General features: G+C 39.5%; 1 protein-coding gene across 1 annotated transcript in view; it reads left to right on the forward strand.

Annotated features, from left to right (window-relative positions):
* Positions 1-14,853, forward strand: part of sap30bp (SAP30 binding protein) — a 113,388-nt gene extending 98,535 nt beyond the window's left edge. The window contains exons 6-11 of the mRNA XM_069929325.1: positions 2,577-2,668; positions 3,024-3,084; positions 4,881-4,932; positions 5,058-5,116; positions 13,637-13,721; positions 14,188-14,853. Coding sequence (XP_069785426.1) covers positions 2,577-2,668; positions 3,024-3,084; positions 4,881-4,932; positions 5,058-5,116; positions 13,637-13,721; positions 14,188-14,369 — 531 coding nt within the window. The 3' untranslated portion in view covers positions 14,370-14,853. The remainder of the gene's footprint in view (positions 1-2,576; positions 2,669-3,023; positions 3,085-4,880; positions 4,933-5,057; positions 5,117-13,636; positions 13,722-14,187) is intronic.
* Positions 14,854-18,047: the final 3,194 nt, after the last annotated feature.

Consider the following 18,047-nt stretch of genomic DNA (forward strand, 5'->3'; position numbering starts at 1 on the left):
GAAAGTATCTGTGGATGCTGCCCAGCTCCGAGTAATTCCAAAGTTTTCAGTTTTACTTCAGGTTTTCAGCACCTGCAGTACATTGATTATTGTCTGTGTGGTTTAGTACTTAGTTTTGTCTGAAAGTATCTGTGGATGCTGCCCAGCTCCGAGTAATTCCAAAGTTTTCAGTTTTACTTCAGGTTTTCAGCACCTGCAGTACATTGATTATTGTCTGTGTGGTTTAGTACTTAGTTTTGTCTGAAAGTATCTGGTAACTTTAAGCCATTTTACCAATTTAAATGACATATAAGGTCAAGTGTATGGGTTCCGTTGCCAGCCTAAGTGATTTTAAACACTCCTGTTTATGGGTAGTCTCAACATCAAGTGCACGACATGCTACTCTGAAATTAAGTTGTACCTAAGGAGCATAGACTGTGAAATAGACCAGCCCCCCTCAAAGAAGTGGTGAAGCAGAATGAGGTGGAAGGAAGTAATAGGGTAATTTCCTTTCATCCCTCAAAAGAATCAGAAATCTATAAAGGTAATAACTGGGTGTGACTGCTGATCATTTTTTTTACCTTCTGCTGCACATATACACACCCACAGGTTCAAAGCTGCAATGTTTACAATGAGTAATATCTTGGCCAATATCATGGAATGTGTTGAGCAGGTGAGGAAGCTTGTGCTGCTTCCAACTGTGTGTGGACATGTTCTGTTCTCTCTCTCACACACACACACACACACACACACACACAAATCTTCCTGTGACTCAGTAAGTACTGACCCATCCCACCCAACCTATGATGCACGTATAGAATTAGTGTCTAAGGCAAATGGGCAAGAGAAGCTGGGTTATATTTGTGAAGCTTGGTAATGTAAAACATCTGCTGTGTGTGCTCAGTCAATTCATTTGCCAAAACAATAGAAGCTGGGAAGTTCCACAGTTTCCTTCTTTAATCCAGGAATCATCAATTTTGGAAAATCTGCTGCTGCGTTTGTTCCTGCTGTTGATAATGTCAATTAATATCTATATTCTGGTCCCCTCGGTTTTGAAGGGGGACTTCACTGCTTCTTCCCTCCTTCTTTGCAACAGCTTCCACATGCTCATTAGTAGAAATTATATTAAGCCATGAAGAGATGCACAAAAGGCTAATTAATTTGAAATAAAAACAAACTTGTGGCAATAGTAGATCAGGCATCATCTGTAGAATGAAAAGTAAAGGTTCCATTATTGTCTCGTAATACATTTAGAATGTAACATACACGAAAGGCAGACAGAGAGTCGCCACTTTGTCCAGCACCCCTCACAGAAACCTACAGCACCCGGTCTCCCCTCCAAGTTCTGACCAGTCCTAAGCCTGCTTAGCTTCCGAGATCAGACAATCTCAGACGTATTCAGGCTATTAGGTGCAGTAGCAGATAGTCCAAGAGCTACATAGCATGGAAACAAGCCCTTCGGTCCAGTTCCATTCTGACCAAGTTGCCTTTTTGAACTAGTCCATGTTCCTACAATCCCTCTAAATCTTCCCTGTCCAAATGTCTCTTAAATATCATAATTGTAACTGCCCCTGCCTCTTCCTCTGGAAGCTCATTCCATATATGCCCTTTCTGTGTGAAAATATTACCCCTCATTTCAAATCTTTCCCTGCTCTCCTTTAACCAAGGCCCTCTAGTTTTAGACTCCCCTACCCTGGAAGAAAAAACCTGTGACCATTCACCATATCACTGTAACTCTATACTCTGTAAGCTGTGCTTTTATTGTTTTACTTTATGTGGTTCCATACATGTTAGCGTTGACTTGATGTACTGAGTGTGTACGATGTGACAATAATCTAGAACTTGAACCATCTTTGCCCCTCATGATTTTGTTCACCTAAATAACACAATACACGTCTGTGTGCCTAAAAAAATTGCCATTCTCCAGTCCTCCAGTACCTACCCTGTGGCCAGAGAGGATTATTGCCAATGCTCTTCCCTTACTTCCTGTAGTAACCTGGGGTATATCTCGTCCAGTCCAAATGTTTTTAATCATCAACTTTTCAATCAACTACCTTCCGCCTTCCACCCCTTCATATTCAATGACTTACTTAAAACTAGGGTCAATTTGCAGTGGCTGTTACCATAGCAGCTCATATACCTTTTGGGATGTGGAAAGTAACTTGGACGAAAAGAACTTGAACAAAAATTACAGCCAAACATATTATCTTCGACTCAGAATTTGTTTACCTCCAATGTTCAAGTATTGCCAGATTTTTCAGTATTTTTTATTTTCAGTTCGGAAGATGTTGAACCGGAGGTTTAGTTGGTTTGCATAGCACCAGCAGTAATAATGATCACTGAGGTCGGGCCAGGGAGGTGGAGAATGAAACCAGAATCACAACTCAGTGATCCTGCAAAAAAAAAGATATGGGTCTGTGTAATGAGGATCTGTTTGGCGTTGGTTTCGATCCCTCTGGTCACCAGCAGAACTGGGCAAATGTTGGGTGGATTTGTCTATTCCGATAAAAATCATACATAAATATACAAATAAACTCAGCCGTCTAATTTTGCATTGATTGTTGTTTAATATCAGCTCTTTTATTCTGTCTCTGCAGGAGAAGATTCAGAAGCTGTACGACAGAAAGCTGAATGAAGGACTTGACATGAACAACATCATTCAAAGGAAGAAAGAATTCCGCAACCCCAGGTTTGCACCTGATGGTTTTAGAGTGCTCGGAAGCAGGGAGGGGTTCTGAGGTCAGGCTCTGATTCAGCTCAGGAGCCTGGGATCTTGTTGGTTTTATACAGAAATGGGGGGGGGGGGGGGGGGGGGGGGAGTATTCTTTGGGTTTCCTTTAGGGCAGGTGTCTATTTTAGGGGAAAGGTTGGCTCTATCCTATTCCAGATGGAGAGGAATCCTCTAAAGGAAATTAATGCTCAACTCTTGCTGATATATTTCATTATTAACTGGATAAAGCCATCAGTATGTTGTATGCCTTGAATTTAACAGTTCCCTTCTCTCGCTCTCTCACTCTCTCTCTCTCTCTAATGCTCTCTCTCAGTATTTATGAAAAATTGATCCAGTTCTGTGGCATCGATGAGCTCGGCACAAACTATCCTAAGGTACATGTAATTTCCTCAGTTCAAATAAAACTGACTAGTTATAATGTATCTAACTTTCTTGTATTGATAAGCACATGTGATTGCTTCTGACCTTGCAGTATGATTAAGCCAGGACAGAGTAAGAGATTGAGAGTAGATGAGGTACAAACCAGATGGGATGGGTTAAGGGTGAAAGGGGGAAAGTTTAAAGGGAACATTAGAGGGAATTTCTCCACACAGAGAGTGGTGTGAGTGTGAGGTGAAGTGGTGAATGTGGGCTCAATTTCAACATTTAAGATGGACTGGTTGCAGGTCTGTGGGAGTGCAGAATAATAGTTTGCCACAGACCAGAAGGACCGAAGGGCTTGTTTTCTGTGCTGTAATGTTCTATGATTTTACAGCATTGTTGCATCAGGAAATACTAGATTTTAAATGCTCAAGAGAGTAAGAATATGGATCAGCCTGGGGAGGGGAGATGTTACCCAGTTCTGGGTTGCTAGGGAAGAAAGCATGAGTGAAATCTTGGTTTCATTTCAGTGGCTCTGAGAGACTAGTTGGTGCTGCATTATGGAGTTTTATACAAATCAGTTCAGATCTAAAATACAGTGGATCTAACCCCTGAATTTTACCTGGCTCATTCTGAATTATTTCATTCTGATGCTTTATTTAAAGCCTTGAGGATGACCAAAAGAGAGTTGTAAATGACCTATACCCAAAGTCTTAAGCTGTGTGCTTGAATGATTCATTGCTTTTGCAAGTGGACAATATTTAAAGGCTACAACCAAACTCCTTGAATGCCGTATTACGATCCTCAGAGACACTCTCCTTAACTTTAATATTACATTAACCAGTTGAGAGATTGTCCAGTTGGCCATTATTTTTCCCTGTACTGCATCAGAATAAAATCATGGAATGAAATTGCCAATCGGGTGCTGATTTAGGGGTAGTTTCACTGTGCTTCTGCTTCTTGAACTATTTAATGGTTCTTAATATTTGAATATTAGATGCCAAACCAGAAAATCTCATGTCCATTAAGTACAATAATTTCTATTGAACTCCTTTAGCAAGCAGAGAATACTCTTTGTGAGCAAGGTTATAACCCAGTTCAGGGAATTTTTACAAGGCTGATACTTGGAATGGGTGAACTGTCTTGTCAGGAGAAGTTGGTCAGGCAAGGCCTGGAGTTTCGAAGATTGAGTGGGAACTTGATTGAAATGAATACGATCCTGAGGGGTTTTGACCGATCACTGTGTAACTGCACTGACAACCTCCTTATTGCTATGCTGCTGTGCGCTGATTTGAGATCAGGGCTGTAAGATTAAGATAATTTAATAAAACAGTAGAATGAATAGATAAAGGGATCAAATGGTTAGTTTACCAGAGGTTGAGAGATCAAAATAATCAGCAGGTCCACAAAGGTGGGCATTTGAACAACCTTCTCTCATTTAATGGATTGTTGAAAGTTAGAGCTTTGCAGCCAGTGGGGATCGAAGATAAATCAATATGGTTTTAAAGTGGGACTGGAGAATTACAGGACTCCAAAAAATCAAACTATTTGATGTTTGTCCCTTAGAGATTGAGGTCAAAAAGGCAAAAGGAAAGATTTGCATTTCAACAAACCTCTCCAGTTGAGGATATTCCAAAGCAATTTACAATAAATAAATGACTAGGTCCAATTAGTTCTTGAACTTGTGTCTTGCTTGAACCTACAATGACGGTAGTGGGATATGGATGCAAAGTTACTGTCAGAGCAGTGGGAGTAGAGCAGGGAAGGATGTTATTCCAATGCATTTATTAACATGTTACCTTCTCTGCAGGACATGTTTGACCCTCATGGATGGTCAGAAGACTCGTACTATGAAGCCCTAGGTAATATTTTAATGGAGCTTGTGGGAACGACTCTGACGACTATATGCACCTGTATTGATCATTGTCAATATTGACAGAACCATGTTCTAGTCTGTTCTGATGCCCATCTCATTCTCCTCCAACAGCCAAAGCACAGAAAATAGAAATGGACAAGATAGAGAAAGCCAAGAAGGAACGGACAAAGGTGAGTGTACATGACCACTGTTGAAGCTCTTTGGAGAAGGTAGATCCAAATGGAAGCATTGCAACTTTTCTCTGTTGCAACACTATCCCTTCATTATATTTCTGTTTATTTGATTTTTATTGGTCATCTGGTTATTGCTTGCAAGGCCAGTACTTGTAGTTCATCGCCAATCAACCTTAAGAAGATGGTGGTGAGTTGCCACCTCGAACCTCTGCAGTCCCGATGAAAGTGTTTCCATGGTGCTACTGGGTCACAGCTCCAGGATTTAGACCCAGCAATGACAAAGTAACGCTGATATAGTTCCATGGCAGGACGCAGTACTCTTGGGGAGAGCCTGCCTTTTGTGATCGAGATGTTGCCACGTTAGCCAAAATTAATCTGAAAAGTGTGGTACAGTTGGTGTAGCGATCAGGACCGGGGTTAAAATCCCGCGCTGTCTGTAAGGTGTTTGTACGTTCTCCCTGTGTCTTCTCCGGGGGCTCCAGCTTCTTCCCACCATTCAAAACGTACCGGGTGTAGGGTAATGGGTGTAAATTGTGCGGCTCGGATTCATGGGCCAAAATGGCCTGTTACCATGCTGTATGTCTAAAAACATCTTAAAATTTTGGGAAATGGAACAGAAAAAATGTAGAGTTGTGCCTTTAAAAAGTATTTGTTATCCAAATGGTGAGGAATTGCGAGGTTTGACATGCAGAGGATATTGACATCCTACTGCATGATACACAGAGGTCTAGTATGTAGGTACAAAAAAGTAGAGAGGAACTCTTAACAAAACGTTGTCATTCATTGCTAGGGCATTACAATATAAAATTAGGGTGGACATTGGTGAGACTGCATCTGGAGAACTGTCTGCAGTATTGGTCTCTTATTTAAGGAAGGATGTGAATGCAGTGGAAGGTAGTTACTGAATTGATACCTGCAATGGGTGAGCTATCTTGTCTGAAGAGGTTGGGCATCTCCTTGAGTTTGGAGAAATGAGAAAGGATTTGTTTAGAATGAATACAATTGCACCTGATTACCATCTAATTGCACTGACAACCTGCCCAGTGAGTGCTAACCTGCACATCCCTGATTTGATCAAGGCACTCTTGGCCACTTTTTTTTTAAATTTTTTATTTTTCACACTATAAACCACATTGATCAAGATACATACATTTTCCTTTTCAAATATATACAGTGTCGTTTTCTCCCCCCCGCCCTCCCTCCTCCCCTCCCACCCTCCCTACCTCCCCTCCCATTCATTTAAAGTTCTGAATCTAAGATACATTAAACCCGTCAAACAATGTTGTCACTCAATAAAAATAAACAAGAAATTCCACTGAGTCAATTCTTTTCATTCTCTTCTCCGTCTGTCATTTTAGGTGGTAGATGTCCCCGATAGGTTTTCTCTATTATGTTCCATGTATGGCTCCCATATTTGTTCAAATATTGTAATATTATTTCTTAAATTATATGTTATTTTTTCTAATGGAATATATTTATTCATTTCTATATACCATTATTGTATTCTCAAGTTATCTTCTAATTTCCAGGCTGACATAATACATTTCTTTGCTACAGCTAAGGATATCCTAACAAATCTTTTTTGTGCGTCATCCAAATCAAGTCCAAATTCTTTGTTTTTTTATGTTACTTAGGAGGAAGATCTCTGGGTTTTTTGGTATATTGTTTTTTGTGATTTTATTTAATATCTGGTTTAGATCTTCCCAAAATTTTTTCACTTTCTCACATGTCCAGATTGCATGAATTGTTGTTCCCATTTCCTTTTTACAGCGAAAACATCTGTCAGATACTGTTGGGTCCCATTTATTTAACTTTTGAGGTGTTATATATAGCCTGTGTATCCAGTTATATTGTATCATACGTAAACTCGTATTTATTGTATTTCTCATAGTTCCTGAGCATAACTTCTCCCATGTTTCATTCTTTATCTTTAGATCTTGTTCCCATTTTTGTTTAGTTTTACCATTTGTTTCCTCATTCTCCTTTTCTTGTAGTTTAATATACATGTTTGTTATAAATTTTTTGATTATCATTGTGTCTGTAATCACATATTCAAAATTACTTCCCTCTGGTAACCTCAGACTGCTTCCCAATTTGTCCTTCAAGTAGGATTTCAGTTGGTAGTATGCCAACACTGTATCATGAGTTATATTATATTTATCCTTCATTTGTTCAAAGGATAATAATTTATTTCCCAAAAAGCAATTTTCTATTCTTTTGATCCCTTTTTTCTCCCATTCTCTAAAGGAAAGGTTATCTATTGTAAAAGGGATTAGCTGATTTTGCGTCAGTATTAGTTTTGGTGGTTGGTAATTTGTTTTATTCCTTTCTACATGAATCTTCTTCCAAATATTGAGCAGATGATGTAATACTGGAGAATTCCTACGTTGTATCAATTTTTCATTCCATTTATATAATATATGTTCGGGTATCTTCTCCCCTATTTTATCTAGTTCTAATCTTGTCCAATCTGGCTTTTCCCTTATTTGATAAAAATCTGATAGGTATCTTAATTGTGCGGCTCTATAATAATTTTTAAAGTTTGGCAGTTGTAAACCTCCTTGTTTATACCATTCTGTTAATCTATCTAGTCCTATCCTCGGTTTCCCCCCTTTCCATAAAAATTTCCTTATTATTTTCTTTAACTCCTTGAAGAATTTCTCTGTCAAGTGTATTGGCAATGCCTGAAATAGGTATTGTATCCTTGGGAAAATGTTCATTTTAATACAGTTTATCCTTCCTATTAGTGTTAGTGGTAAGTCTTTCCAATGCTCTAAGTCGTCCTGTAATTTTTTCATTAGTGGATAATAATTGAGTTTATATAGATGGCCGAGGTTTTTATTTATTTGTATACCTAGGTATCGTATTGCTTGCATTTGCCATCTAAATGGTGATTCTTTCTTAAATTTTGAGAAATCCGCATTATTCATTGGCATTGCTTCACTTTTATTTGCGTTAATCTTGTATCCCGACACTTCTCCATATTCCTTCAATTTCTTATGTAATTCTTTTATTGATATTTCTGGTTCTGTTAAGTATACTATAACGTCATCTGCAAATAAACTGATTTTATATTCCTTGTCTTTTATTTTTATCCATTTTATTTTATTTTCTGTTCTTATCAGTTCTGCTAGTGGTTCTATGGCTAACGCCAACAATAAGGGCGATAGTGGGCATCCCTGCCTTGTTGATCTGCTTAAGTTAAATTGTTTTGATATATATCCATTTACTGTCACTTTCGCCAATGGCCCCTTATATAATGCTTTAATCCAATTAATATATTTCTCTGGTAGGCTGAATTTTTGTAGTACTTTGAATAAATAATTCCATTCTACTCTGTCAAAGGCTTTCTCTGCGTCTAAAGCAACCACTACTGTTGGAGCTTTATTTCCTCTACTGCATGAATTAAGTTAATAAATTTGCAAATATTGTCTGTTGTTCATCTTTTTTTAATAAATCCAGTTTGGTCTAGATTTACTATTTTTGGTACATAGTCAGCTAATCTGTTTGCTAATAGTTTAGCTATTATCTTATAATCTGTGTTAAGTAAAGATATTGGTCTATATGACGCTGGTGCGAGTGGATCTTTCCCTGTCTTTGGTATTACTGTAATTATTGCTATTTTCCATGAATCTGGTAAACTTTGTGTTTTATCAATCTGGTTGATTACCAAGGAGGGGAGGAATTAATAAATCTTTAAATGTTTTATAGAATTCTATTGGGAATCCATCCTCTCCTGTTGTTTTATTATTCGGTAGTTTTTTTTATTATCTCTTGTATTTCTACTATATCAAATGGTTCTGTTAGTTTATTTTGTTCCTCTATTTGTAATTTTGGTAGTTCAATTTTAGTTAAAAATTCATCTATTTTGTCTTCTTTCCCTTCGTTTTCAGTTTGGTATAATTGTTCGTAGAATTCTCTGAAGTTTTCATTAATCTCCATTGGATTATATGTGATTTGTTTATCTTTTTTCCTTGATGCCAATACCATTCTCTTAGTTTGTTCTGTCTTAAGCTGCCACGCTAGAATTTTGTGCGTTTTTTCTCCTAGTTCATAATATTTATGTTTTGTCTTCATTATGTTCTTCTCCACCTTATATGTTTGTAGTGTTTCATATTTTATTTTTTTATCTTCCAATTCTCTTCTTTTAGTTGTGTCTTCCTTCATTGCTAATTCTTTTTCTATATTTGCTATTTCCCTTTCCAACTGCTCTGTTTCCTGATTGTAGTCCTTCTTCATCTTGATTACATAACTTATTATTTGCCCTCTGATGAACGCTTTCATTGCGTCCCATAGTATAAACTTATCTTTCACTGATTCTGTATTTATTACAAAGTACATTTTAATTTGTCTTTCAATGAATTCTCTAAAATCCTGCCTTTTAAGTAGCATGGAGTTTAATCTCCATCTATACATTCTTGGAGGGATGTCCTCTAACTCTATTGTCAATATCAGGGGTGAGTGGTCCGATAATATTCTAGCTTTATATTCTGTTTTTCTAACTCTGTCTTGCATGCGAGCTGATAACAGGAATAGGTCTATTCTTGAGTATGTTTTATGTCTACCCGAATAATATAAATATTCCTTTTCCTTTGGGTGCTGTTTCCTCCAAATATCCAAAAGTTGCATTTCTTGCATCGATTTAATTATAAATTTGGTTACTTTGTTCTTTCTGTTAATTTTTTTCCCACTTTTATCCATGTTTGAATCCAAATTAAGGTTGAAATCCCCTCCTATTAGTATGTTCCCTTGCGTGTCTGCTATCTTCAAAAAAATATCTTGCATAAATTTTTGATCTTCTTCGTTAGGTGAATATACATTGAGTAAATTCCAAAACTCCAAATATATCTGACATTTTATCATTACATATCTCCCTGCTGGATCTATTATTTCCTCTTCTATTTTAATTGGTACATTTTTACTGATTAATATAGCTACTCCTCTAGCTTTTGAATTATATGACGCTGCTGTTACATGTCCTATCCAATCTCTCTTTAATTTCTTGTGCTCCATTTCAGTTAAATGTGTTTCTTGCACGAATGCTATATCAATTTTTTCTTTTTTCAGTAAATTTAGCAGTTTCTTCCTTTGATTTGATTATGTATTCCATTAATATTTAAAGTCATATAGTTCAACATAGCCATTTCATACTTTGTTTATCTTTCCTTTCTGTTTCCTCATCATCACCTTTCCTTCTTATCCATTTCTGCTTTCTTGTTTTGAGCACTTTGTAAGACAACATTTCTAAAACATCAAATATTTCCCTTATTCTCCTATCTAAAATTTCTTTAACCCCACTATCCCCTCCCCTTCCTGAGTTGCCCTTTATCCCTTGTCGGGCAATCACATCTCCCCTCTCCATTTGGATTTGCGAATTCACTCGCAAGCGTCAACTGATTTCGCAGTGACCGTAACTCCTTCCCACCCAGCCCCCCCCCAGAAAAGATTTTAATTTTCATAAACAACAAAGGTCACTCTCTTAATTCCCTCCTTACTTCCTCTCTTCCCTTTCTTTCCCTATTAATTCTTATCTATACTCTATATATTTATTTTAAATACGGATACACTCATGTACACACATATATACATACACACACATATATTTATATACCCATATACACATATACATATAGTTCGTGGTCATTTTTGCTCTCGTTACATGTCCTCATCTCTCTGTCTGTTTTGTAGTTGTTCTGCAAATTTTCATGCTTCCTCCGGATCCGAGAATAGTCTGTTTTGCTGCTCTGGAATAACTATTTTAAGTACCGCTGGGTACTTTAGCATAAATTTATATCCTTTTTTCCATAGGATCGCTTTTGCTGTATTAAACTCCTTCCTCTTCTTCAGGAGTTCAAAACTTATATCTGGATAGAAAAAACATTTTTGACCTTTGTATTTCCAGTGGCTTTTTGTCTTCTCTTATTTTCTTCATTGCTTTCTCTAATATATTTTCTCTTGTTGTATATCTTAGGAATTTTACTAAAATGGATCTTGGATTTTGTTGTGGTTGTGGTTTAGGGGCTAATGTTCTATGTGCCCTTTCTATTTTCATTTCTTCCTGTAATTCTGGTCTTCCTAGGACCCTGGGGATCCAATCTTTTATAAATTCTCTCATATTCTTGCCTTCTTCATCTTCCTTAAGGCCCACTATCTTTATATTATTTCTTCTATTATAATTTTCCATTATATCTATCTTCTGAGCTAACAGCTCTTGAGTCTCTTCCACCTTGTCCACTCTTTTTCCTATATCTGACATGACCATCTCTAATCTATTCATTTTTTCTTCTGTACTTTTAATTCTTCTTTTTATTTCACTAAATTCTTGTGATTGCCATTCTTTTACTGATTCTATATATTCTTTAAAAAAAAATATATCCATTGTCTTGCCTTTCTCTTCTTCTTCCATTTCTCTGTGTTCTTCTTCTTCTTCCTCTGGGTTGGTCATCTGTTGTTTCTTTGATTTCCTTATACTTTCCTTCTTTCTTGTTCTCGTTGTTTTCTATGTTCTCTTCTTGTTGTTGTGCTGTGGCTGTCATTCTCAGCTGTGGAGATCGACTCCTCAGCTGTTCCCCCCTCCCGTCAGTGTTTTTTTTGTCATGCGCGGTTGCGCACTTTTGCTTGGCTCCGCGAGCCATTTTTGTAGTCCCGAGCTCGGGACTTCAACTAACCTGAGGGAGCGGGCTTCTCTCTCCACGGTGGGGCTCCTCGGACAGGTAAGGCCTTCACCTTCTTCTTCCAATGTCTTTTCTTCTTCTCTTCTTCCCGTTGCTTTCGACTTTTCTTTCTTCGCTGCCATTTTCTTCCCTCCTTTACTTTCACTTTACTTTAATTTTCGTGTTTGTGCCTTTGTGTTTTCTGTTTTTTTTAAACTTTTCCGGAGAGGGCTGGAGTTCCCCGACCGGCCACTACTCCATCATGTGACTCCTCCACTCTTGGCCACTTGAGGGTACATGGTCCGCTCTTTTTTCATGGGCACCTGCTCTGGATGTCCCTTGCTGTGCTGAAAATTCGGCCAGTATCCCTGCGCTCCACCAGCTCGCGCTGATGTGGAGAGGCTGCTGTCGGGACTGGTTTTGGGCACCAGCGCAGTGAGGGAGGGACTGGTAGCTCCTGTTTTAGGTGTGGGCAGACTGTCTGATCCCTCTGGTTTCTCTCATCATCTTCTGTTGGGTCTGAGGGCAGCTGTTGTCGGTCCCCTTTGTTGCCAAACAAAGATAGAGCGGGTGTAATACACGAAAGTGGTGAAGAAACTCAGAGATGAGATGAGACGGTGTCTCCACTCATCAGCAAAGACCACTCTCACTGCTCATACTGGCCTGCCAATGCTATCTTTCACAGCAGCCTTTCCACATCAAGCTACGGTGCAGTTCATCCTATGACGCGCAAGGGCAAGAGCTCCAGCACAGGACAGTCAGTTCTGCATCCATATTTGTAATGCTAAAATGACCTTTTTGGTCCTGATTGTATTCACTCTCTTGTTCTTGGGAATGCATCTCAAACACGAACAAGGTATCATTGTCTCCGAAATATGACCACCCATTATTCTGAGAGGGTGGTCAGCGATGTGGTTCGAGGTGACAAAAGCATTTCTGTGGCAATGTGACAGAGTGTAAGTAGGAAGGTTTGGAAATGAATGGGATTGGGCATTCAAGCTGCTGATTTGAATGTGCCAGGCACATCTCGGGTAAGGAACAGACAAAGATGAATGTATTCAACCAGAGGTCCACAGGACAGACAGGGTTCTGTTCCTCAAACCGTTCCTAGCCTGACCCCTTCATGAGTCAGAAGTTGACAGTAACAGTGTACAGGAGAGTGAGCAGGAGTGGGGAAAGTGGCCGCTGGCCAGCCTCACTGACTGGGTGAGAGATTTGAGCCTGCTCAGGGCTCCCAGCTCTCATCTAGCCCCCAACGATTGCTGCTCAGAGATGGGGTGCGGTGGGTGGGAGAGAATTAATGAGGAAATGTCCTGTTCCCACCCGAAAGAGCTGCAATCCCACAGCAGCCAGCAAGTCCATTCCCATCCAGTCAGTCTCCCGAATGCTTCCTATGTACAGGGTGCCCATAAGTCAGGTGTTCATAACGTGGGTTCTCTATGTGAATTGAAGACTTGGCTGCCCTTATGGTCAATAGTCTGACAACAGCCTAATTGTTGCAGTAATTGAAGCTCAAAGTTTCTTCCCTATAGCCAGAAGGCTTCTGAATGAATCCTTCAGCAGTACTCTCATGCAGCCCTTACTACCTTCTAGATGAACCTTTTCATTGTAACATGCTCTTGCCCTGCTACCTTGTATGGCTGTATTACTATTAGAGTTGACTTGCTAGTCTGCACACCCTCCTCACTGTACCAGGTGCGCTCTTGCCTGTCCACTAACATAACCGTGGAAACCAACTCACTGTCAACATGCTGAGCATAAGTATGTGAATTTATGCTCAGATGAGGACTGAATGTAGGAGGGAGTCTACATTCAAGTGGTTTGGTTGGTCTTGATTGATGCAAGTTTCAATTTATTTTTTTAGATTGAATTTGTAACCAGAACAAAAACTGGAACCAACACCAGCTCTGGCACAGCCACAACCACCACAGCAAGCACAACCGCAGCAGGTAACGTGTCGCATTTTGGAACTCATCACTGGCAACTCAGTGCATCCAGGCTGGGAAGCATAATATGCAAGGTTTGAGAGAGAGAGTACATGGGGCAGGAGGGAACATGAGGGAGGGTGCGTTGGGCAGGGGGAAGATGAGGGAGGGTACATTGTGTGGGGGAACATAAAGAAGGGCATGTTGTGCAGGGGGATCACAAGGGAAGCATGTGGGGCAGAGGAACGCGAGTGAGGGCAGATAGGGCAAGATGGTACACAAAAGGGAGATCATATGGCACAGGATAGCATTCAAGAGTGGGCAAGGTGTGAGGGGTCACACGAAGGTGGCACAAGGGTCGCAAGGGCCACCTTCAGCTGTGGAACTTGCCCCCCCCCCCCCCCCCCCAGCCAGTTTGCTCTTATTGATGTTACATTGGTCTGCAAGTAAATGTTCTTACTTTACAGCTGCCTTTCCTCCCTCTCACCAGACTCTCAAAAAAGGAAGAGTAAATGGGACTCTGCTGTGCCGGTGACGACGATAGCTCAGCCAACCATCATCACCACCACTGCCACTCTCCCGGGAGTCGTCACAGTGACCACCAGTGCCACCGGGGCAAAGACCACCGTCATTTCTGCAGTGGGGACCATTGTGAAGAAAGCCAAGCAATGAGCTCAAGATGGGAGCACTGTCTCCAGGGAAACACAGGCAGCCACACATCTTTAGCTCTTCAGAGTGAGCCTCACGTTCTAGAACTTTCTTTTCCTATTTGCAACAACATTGCAGGGATCACTTGATCTGTCATCTCTCAACAGGCCTTGTCCTTGATGAGCACTGGAGAATGAGATATGCAACCTGTGACCTGGATAACTGGGGACATGGGGTGGGGAGGAATAGCTTAGGGCCCTGTTTGGGAATGTTGAAGACCAGATGGATGGGGCGGAGAGGGCGTAAATGTGGGACAAGCTGAGCCATCGAAAAGGGAATTAAGCTGACATGTATGGATATTGATTGAGATCCTGTCCGTCGAACTGCAGGCTGTTCCTTGCATGTTTGTGGATTACATGGGGAAACGTGCTCACAATACTGTGTGATTATTGTGAAGCACATTAACCTGCCAGCAGTGTGGAAACAAAAATAAAAACATTTTACTTTCTTGTATGAGTTAAATGAGCCTTGGCTTTCTTCGTAGATGCTCTGACCTGAAACCTTCCAGTATTTTAGGGACTTTTGATGCCAGTCTGCATTCCCACTTCAAGTGCCACCTCTTCCTGGGGAGACCTTCGGTTTCCCCATCCAAGCCCAAGTCCAGACTTTGGAAGGGCAACCAAGACCAATTTCTATCACAGCTAATAGAAGATCATTTCTCCTTGTGAATTGTCCTAAGAGCCATTCCACCTGGGATGACAGAATTTAGCACATGGCGGGATTGGTTTGGAACTATCTGCCTGTGAGACTTGGTGCCTATAACTTGAAACATGGGGATCTCTCAGCTGGTGCTTTCCACCCGTGTGGTCAATGCTGCACCAATAATTATTGGAGATAGTGGAAAGTCTTGGGACTCTATTAGCCAATGACAGACTGAGAATGAGGTAGGGAATATTGCACTCGATTGGTCCAGAGTCACATTGTTCCTCTCAAGCCAACCATACACACTACCTGTCACTTCTCAAGCTGTGTATGCTGTCATTCCGTGCTTATTCATATCTCTCTCTCTTTCATTTGAATGAATCATTAAGTAGAGTTCCGTCTCTTTAGACCCTACTCCAGAGAATAAGCCTTTGCTCACTGATTTGCTTTTAACGGTGCCTGTATTCTTGAACTCTCAAATCCTGAAACTACCAATAGTACCATCTATCCTTCCTTTCCACTGATGGCTTTCACAGTTCACATAATCATTTCTCATAATTATTCCTTCTTTCTATGAGACTTAGGAGTAGAATTAGGCCATTCAGCCCATCGACTCCACCACCATTCAACTTGTGGGTGATGTGTTTTTTTTCTTTCAACCCCATTCTTCTTCCTTCTGATAACCTTTGATGCCTTTACTAATGAAGAACCTATTAACCTCTGCTTTAAATCTACCCAATAACCTGGCCTCCATAGCTGCCTGTGACAACAAATTCCATAGATTCATCAACCTCTGGCTTAAGAAATGTCTCCTAATCTCTGTTCTTATTCTGAGGCTGTGCCGTCTGGTCCTAGACTCTCCCACTACTGGAAACATCTCCACGTCCACTCTATCCAGCCCTTTCAATATTCGGTATATTTCAATGAGATTCCCCCACCCCCCTTCTAACCTCAATCAAGTGCAGGCCCAGGGCCATCAAACGCTGTGATTGGTCATCAGGTAATTCTATGCCCCACAAAGCCAAAAGTGCTTAAGAAGAAATCTCCATGGTACCTGACTATAGATGACACTTTCCGAGTTCTAGTATTTCCCAATTTCAAAACATGTCATCTTCGAGGAAACGTGAGCGACAATATTCCGAATTACTATCTTATTAATCCAATAAACCAAACTCTGTAGTTTCAGCTTTGGATTCATTGATAAAACAGATAAACATTTTGCATAACTTCACGTTGAGATTTTCATACCGATGAATAAATCAATTATATAATGATATTTAACTTTAAACAAATATCAGAAGAAATAGACAAAATAAGATGAATTAAGACGAATTCAAAGAAAAGTATCTCAAGCTTACGTCCCCTTTCAAAATTCTTCGAAGAATGAGATGCAAGCTCTCGGTCCGCTCAATATTACAGCATCTGACATCATAGACTCTATGGTAACACTACAAACAATAATTTTTCTTAAAGGGATAGGCACAAAATTAACTACGAATCAAAAACAAAAGGTTTTAACCTTTACATTCCAGCCCCTAATTATTATAATAATTACTATTATAAATACAAAAGTACATATGTTAAGTATAAAATTTTCTACCTCTTGTAAAAGACAGATTTTAGTAATAGGTTGATTTAAGTAACCAATCTTGGTTGTAATCCACACTTACCAAACAAAATCTTTTTTTGTCTGGAATTGTTTCCACGATTTTCCCCAGAAACCAAGAATTTCTTGGTGCAGAATCATCCATGATAATTACAATGTCTCTGCATACAAAATTGCTTTTAGCTTTAGATCATTTTTGTCGTTTCTTGTAATAATTAAATTCTTTAATCCAACAGTACAAATTGATGCGGACCTTCCTGGGATCAAGAAATGCATAGGCCTTCAGTAAGAAGCTTCCTTTTTTAGCTTTAATCTGCACAAGAACTATTGAGAGAGCTTTGTCACTGGCCCCAGTAAGACTGTTTGTCTGAGGCATTCTCTTTGACTTAGTCTTGGATTCAGATTGTTTGACTTTCTTCTCAACTTTACTTTGTTGAGTATGCAGTGATTTGAAATGCTTTAAACTGCATATATCACAACTGAGTCACGTATTACAAGTTTTACTGATGTGGCCTTTACACAAGCAACTGAAACATATTCCATTCTCGTCATACGACTTTCTCCAATCGTGAACATTTTTCTAAAGCATGCTTATCTTTGCAATACCAACAGCTTTCCTGAACAGTCTGATCTTCATTTTCCTTTGTTTCCTTGTTCTTTCTTGTGCTTGTATCTAACACAGCAGTAACAAAGGTACTTCCCTTTAGTTTCTGTTGAGACAATGATTTAGACACTTTACATCTTTAGGAACTATTGAAGTATCCTCAATATTTCCAAGTACTGGTACCATGTTAACATGCACATGCCATTCCAAAAATTGTTCAACATCCTCAAAAGTGGTGTCCCTTTCAGAAAGAATCTTAATCTCTGCAACCTTGGTTCTCCAAGTCCCTCAGCTTATTTATTGACAATAATCGGCAAATCAGAAAGCAAATGTACACTACTTCCTATTGCGTAACAACATCCTCTCAGAAATATGCTTGTAAAGCCTTTGTGTCCTCTGACTTTATTGCTGGCCAATAAAGAACCTTGTCTATGTGGGCCCTTGCGATTTTAAGTTCATGGCCATAATGATGTTGCAATAATTATTTTTTCCTTTTAAAACCTTGGTCTGGCTCCATATATTGGAAACTTTTGACTAGTTCCTTCACCTGTCCTCCAGTATATTGTTCTAGGTAATATAGACAATCTTTAGTGGTTTTAGTATTACTTTAAATGTGATGTTCGAAGGATTTCATGAACGCCAGATATTGTAATGGACCTCAATTAAAAACAAGAATTTCTTCCTTAGGTAAACCATCTGAACCTTGTTGCTGCGCTAACATGGCAGAAATTTCATTTTGTTTTGCTATGAGTGATAATATATTGCTTTGTCACTGTGGCTTGCGACTGGT

The sequence above is a fragment of the Narcine bancroftii genome, chromosome 3 (assembly GCF_036971445.1).
Source record: "Narcine bancroftii isolate sNarBan1 chromosome 3, sNarBan1.hap1, whole genome shotgun sequence".
In the NCBI taxonomy this organism is placed as follows: Eukaryota; Metazoa; Chordata; class Chondrichthyes; order Torpediniformes; family Narcinidae; genus Narcine; species Narcine bancroftii.